Source organism: Poecilia reticulata, linkage group LG17, assembly GCF_000633615.1.
Source record: "Poecilia reticulata strain Guanapo linkage group LG17, Guppy_female_1.0+MT, whole genome shotgun sequence".
Classification (NCBI taxonomy): Eukaryota; Metazoa; Chordata; class Actinopteri; order Cyprinodontiformes; family Poeciliidae; genus Poecilia; species Poecilia reticulata.
This window is the reverse complement of record NC_024347.1, coordinates 17,666,992-17,672,632: the sequence shown is the minus strand read 5'-3', so window position 1 is coordinate 17,672,632 and position 5,641 is coordinate 17,666,992. Positions and strand designations below refer to the sequence as shown.

The following is a 5,641-nucleotide window of genomic DNA, read 5'->3' as shown; positions in this document are numbered from 1 at the left end:
CCTAACCTCTGGCATCTGTGCTCATTACTCCTCAGTTTTGCTTGATCCTGTGAGCAGCTCTCTTTAGACTCCACATGTAAAACCCGCTGCGTGCTCACTTTCAAGACATACTTCAAAAAGATAGATTGCTTTTTTTTTTTTTTTTTTTTTTTTTTTTTTTTTTTTTTTACTTTTTTCCTCCCCGGATTTTCTTCACTTGTATTCTGCAAAGCATGTTTTGACAACTAATTACTTCCTCACAGGTCGTCCACCAGAGTATCCCTGGTAATTCCAGTCAGTCTATCCATGCCTTCTCCACAACCACCCTCAACGACATCATGAAGTCTTTCTCTGACGTCAGTGTCATCAGAGTCGCTGGAGGATACTTGCTCATGGTGATTGCCTAGTGAAATCGGAGTGCTTTTATGAGGAGAGGAGTTTAAGCGAGGGGTTATGGTGTTTACACAGCATGTCTTCTCCCTAGTTGGCCTACGCCTGCGTGACGATGCTGAGGTGGGACTGTGCCAAGTCGCAGGGGGCTGTCGGACTGGCGGGGGTCCTGCTGGTAGCCCTGTCGGTGGCAGCAGGACTGGGTCTCTGCTCTCTACTTGGCCTCTCTTTCAACGCTGCTACTACACAGGTACGACACAAAGGAAAGCACCCTAAGCTATATGGACGGATGGATAGACGATGGCACATTATTTATCCACCTTAAAATTAAGATGACTTTTATTGCATCATATGCTGCTTTTATTGCCCTTCTGCAAGTGTTAACTGTGTAATTTTTTTTAGGTGCGTTTATGATTAAAAAGGCATACTGAAGAAAGACATGCAAAAACTAAAAGAAAAAACAGAATTTTGGTATCAGATGTTGCTAGACAAAAGATTAAGGTTGTTATTACTGTTTCAGAGAAGTTAATTTCTGGGCTGTTTTGTCTTAGAATAAATCAGAAATATTTAGGRTTTTGTAGTGTCATGAGTCCTTTTTAGTGGGTGGCAAAAGGGGGGCTTTAAAAAAAGTGTTGTGGAACCACTGGTTCARAGGACAATGTGATCTTAAAAGTATGTGTGGGGGGTAATTCCTTTGATTTAATGCCCAGAATTTGATGTCAACTTTCTTCAAATGTTCATTCTGACCCTTTTGCCCTCYACTGATGCGTTTCCCATCCCAGGTGCTTCCCTTCCTGGCACTGGGGATTGGTGTGGATGACATGTTTCTGTTGGCCCACTCCTTCACGGAGGCAGGAAGTAATATCCCCTTTAAGGTACTTTTTAAATATCTCTTCCACACTGCCCTCCTCCCTTATCGTCTTCTCTGTTATTCTCTTCTGACTCATCTGTGTTTTTGCGTTTGCGTGAAGGAGCGGACCGGAGACTGCTTGCGTCGCWCCGGCACAAGCGTGGCTCTGACTTCCATAAACAACATGATTGCATTCTTCATGGCTGCCCTGGTGCCCATCCCRGCCTTGCGGGCATTCTCTCTGCAGGTATGTTTTTTTTGGGGSGGKKTTATTCGCTCTCACGCGGATGTGCCAGCTAGGACATCAATGCGGCAAATGCACAATCGCTCACCGTGAAGCCCAAAGCTCCTTTGCAAATGAAAGAGAAAACGTAAAAGAAGTGACACTTATTCACGGCAACGAAAGCTTTTGTTGCTGGTTTTACTGCCTCTGCACCTAGAGGGCCTAAATTTTTTTTTTTTTTTTTTTTGTAGACGCATGTCTTTGCGTGTGTTTATAACATGAAATATTCAGAGCATAAAGGGCTGCGAACAGACTTAAAGAAGCAGACGGAGAGAGGAGGGAGTAGTGGATCAGTATATCACTGGCCCGTCAAAGCGGTTTTCTCTGATCTGTGACTAACTGTGGGTGGTCTGAGACACACAAGCGCACAGATAAACACACACGCATAGATGTGCTCACACTCGAAACCACATAACAGAATGTCAGCTCCAGGGCCTGAGCTGAGTGGGGGGTGGCGGCGATGGAAGCGCTGGTAACGGGGGTGATGGTTTTGCTCAGACTCGCAACATATATGTGCTTTCTCCTTCTTTCATTTCTTTCAAATCGCTCTTCCTCTTAGCCATGTCTTTCTAACCTCCTGGCTTGTTGATTTAGAGCAGGGATTTTCTTGACTTACTGGGCTGTACTCTAAGATACTGAAAAAAAAAAGTTTTGACTTAACCCAGCTGCACTTATGGATCTGTAATTTTGCTCTCTTCTCACTTTGTTTTTCCTCTTGTCTCTGTCTCTCTCTCTCCCCAGGCAGCCATTGTGGTGGTGTTTAATTTTGCCATGGTGCTGCTCATCTTTCCTGCCATCCTCAGCTTGGACCTCCACCGGCGCGAGGACAAACGCTTGGACATCCTCTGCTGCCTGTACAGCCCGTGCGCTGATCGTGTCATTCACCTCTCGCCGCATGAGCTGTCGGAAGCCGGCGAGCAGTCTCAGGCGCCCGGGGCGGGGACGGCGCATGCGCACCAGTATGCCGCAGGGCCGACAATTACCACCAGCACCCAGATCACCACAACTGTGCAAGCGTTCACGCAGTGCGACGCAGCGGGTCAGCATATCGTCACAATTCTGCCACCGACTTCACAAATCTCCACAAGCTCTCCCTCCATCATTGTCTGCCCCACCRCACAGACTCAGGGTACACGAATCCTYTGGAGTCACAATATAGGAAAGGATTAGATATATTTAATACAAAACACTCTAACATTTGATTTCTATGTGTTATTCTCCCTAGCTGCGYCACCTTCCCCAACCACCACCTCTGTGCCAGACCACTACGGCTCCCAGCTCTTCACCCCGACCTCCAGCTCCACGCGGGACCTCCTAGCCCAGGTAGAAGACTCCAAATCGGGGAAGGAGTGCGTCCCGCTCCCCTTCCTTCACTGGAACCTGTCCAAGTTCGCCCGGGAAAAGTACGCCCCCCTGCTCCTGAAGCCCAAGAGCAAAGTCGCAGTGGTGGTTCTCTTCCTGGGACTTCTCAGCCTCGGGCTGTACGGGACCACCATGGTGCATGACGGCCTCTACTTGACCGACATCGTGCCCCGCGACACCAAGGAGTACGACTTCATCGATGCGCAGTTCAAGTACTTCTCCTTCTACAACATGTACTTAGTGACGATGGACGGGTTCGACTACGCCCGATCTCAGAGGCTGCTGATTCAGCTGCACAACGCCTTCAACTCTGTCAAATACGTAGTTCGAGACAGCGACAACAAGCTGCCCCGCATGTGGCTGCACTACTTCCAGGACTGGCTGAACGGTAAAGAGCTTATAGTTTTAAAAAAATAAACTTTYCCCARCCTCTTGGAGTTTTCTTAAAATGAAAAAAAYTTTTTTTTTTTCTTGTAGTTGGGTCTATTTTATAAGTGCAACATTTTGTGGCTGATTTCTTATCACCAGTTTTYGTGAAACCTCAGCCTGTTGTTCCCGACTCTTCCAATTCAGATTTCTCTTACAGAATTATAATAGAAGAAGATAATCAAAGGTCTTTCATCTGTGAGGGTTCTTTACCTTTAATACAAGGACCASAGCTAAAGTCTCACCACATGAGTTAGAGAAGAGTTGCTAAAAATTAGGGGCRTAATAATATTTGAAGCAAAATAAGGACAAATTAATGACACAATTTAGCATCTTGTGTTAGTGATTAGCATAATTGGAGTTGCTAGCATCAATGTTTGTAAACTGCCAACATWTCCTATTTAAAAATGTTCCTTAACATTCAGCAGTAAAGAGTTTAAAAGGATAACATAGTCGTACTTGTTCACGTGTTTTATATTTCCTTCCTGTTTTCTGTTGAAGTCTCGGTCTCTCTCGCTTTCTTCCAGCCTGAATGAACTGCAGACACTTTACGTCGGTGTGATACATCTGACTTTATTTTTATGCACCTTACTGATGCTAAAAATATACAACCTGTAGTTATACTTATACAGAATACTCTTGTGTATTGTCATTACAACGTGTTAGCTTTTAGATTTTTCGCTTTCGCTGACCAGCGAAAGCGAATTGGCAAAAAGTGGAACCAATTCTTCCACTTTTTGCTTTACTAAAGTCGTCTTGCGGTGAGCAGGGGGAGTGGGGTTGAGAATTTGCAAAGGGTGAGCGAAAGTTCAGTCATACTATCCCCCCCTCCACCTGGGTTCATGGGTGGTGTAGTCGATAGGTTGAGGTCATGGGTTATCTTTGCATGCATGTGTACATTTGTGTGTGTGTGGGTGTCCTTAGGTTATAACGTGTCAAAGGCCCAGTCAAGAGGAAGTAATAGTTAACAGGTCAATCAGGGCCAACTGTGGGGGGGAGGGAGGGGGGAGAGGAAACATGAGCTTTCACATTTTCAGTGTCACCTCATACAAAGAGAAACATCTGGAAAAACTTTCTGCTTTTATGGTTATAAGAATCAAGGCATTTCCAAGTAATATCCACAATAATTCTTCCTTTTTGTGTGTTTTTACCTCACGCGTAGGTCTCCAGGCTGCTTTTGATGCTGACTGGCAGGCGGGGCGGATTACAGCTGACAGCTACAGGAACGGCACCGAAGATGGAGCTCTGGCGTACAAGCTGCTCATCCAGACAGGCTCCAAGAAAGAGCCTTTCARCCGCAGCCAGGTACCTCAAAACAGATAACCAGATGTCACTGTCCTGGTGTAGCCTGTGGCCCCGGGGAAAATTAATGCATGGATCTTCCTTTAGCTGACTTCTCGCCGGCTGGTGGATGCCGAGGGTTTGATTCCTCCGGAGGTGTTTTACATTTACCTGACCGTGTGGGTCAGTAATGATCCCCTGGGCTATGCCGCGTCCCAGGCCAACTTCTACCCTCACCCTAGAGAGTGGATTCATGACAAGTATGACACCACAGGAGAAAATCTGCGTAGTAAGTGTTTTATTTAATTTATTTATTTTTTTAAAAAGAGTACGTTTTTGCACGTATGTCTCTCAGTAGAGACGACAAATTAATCTTTTCCTCTGTTCAGTCCCCTCAGCGGAACCCCTGGAGTTCGCTCAGTTTCCCTTCTACCTGAACGGCCTTCGGCAGGCTAGTGACTTCGTGGAGGCCATTGAGAGCGTGCGTGCCATTTGTGATGAGTTCAGCCGCAAGGGTGTGCTCAACTACCCTAACGGTTACCCCTTCCTGTTCTGGGAACAGTACATCGGCCTCCGTCACTGGTTCCTGCTGTCAATTAGCGTTGTGCTGGCCTGTACTTTTCTGGTATGCGCCATTCTCCTGCTCAACCCCTGGACGGCTGGCATCATTGTAAGTCCTGTCCCAACCCCCTTATTTGCCTCGTCTTTCCATCACTCATCCGTTCTGTCATTTCCCATTTCTGTCCTAAAGATCATTACCGTCTTCCTTCCTCCACTCTTCATTTTTCTTTCTTTTCACTCCTCTCAGCATATCTCACCAACTCTGTCTAGGGGCCCTTGTTTGTCTCTGCAGAGGGCCACTCTCTCACACACAGAGACATTGTCATTCTAGCATAGGTTTGCCTCGCCTCAGAAAAAAGAGGAAATCCAAAACAGTCAAAACAGCCTTTAGCCTCCTGAAGCCTGTACCTCCAGCCCACTTGCTGTTTTGGTCAAAGGGAGAAGGAGAGACACAGGAAGAGAGCAAATCGGTCCAGTTGCAACCTTGACCTGCTCAAGTCATCTATATA

General features: G+C 46.4%; 1 protein-coding gene across 1 annotated transcript in view; it reads left to right on the top strand.

The window, feature by feature from the left end:
* The window catches only part of ptch2 (patched 2), a 31,116-nt gene that overhangs the window by 17,497 nt on the left and 7,978 nt on the right, over positions 1-5,641 (top strand). The window contains exons 10-18 of the mRNA XM_008434165.2: positions 243-374; positions 464-619; positions 1,152-1,244; positions 1,341-1,466; positions 2,244-2,631; positions 2,728-3,252; positions 4,453-4,595; positions 4,680-4,860; positions 4,961-5,241. Coding sequence (XP_008432387.1) covers positions 243-374; positions 464-619; positions 1,152-1,244; positions 1,341-1,466; positions 2,244-2,631; positions 2,728-3,252; positions 4,453-4,595; positions 4,680-4,860; positions 4,961-5,241 — 2,025 coding nt within the window. The remainder of the gene's footprint in view (positions 1-242; positions 375-463; positions 620-1,151; positions 1,245-1,340; positions 1,467-2,243; positions 2,632-2,727; positions 3,253-4,452; positions 4,596-4,679; positions 4,861-4,960; positions 5,242-5,641) is intronic.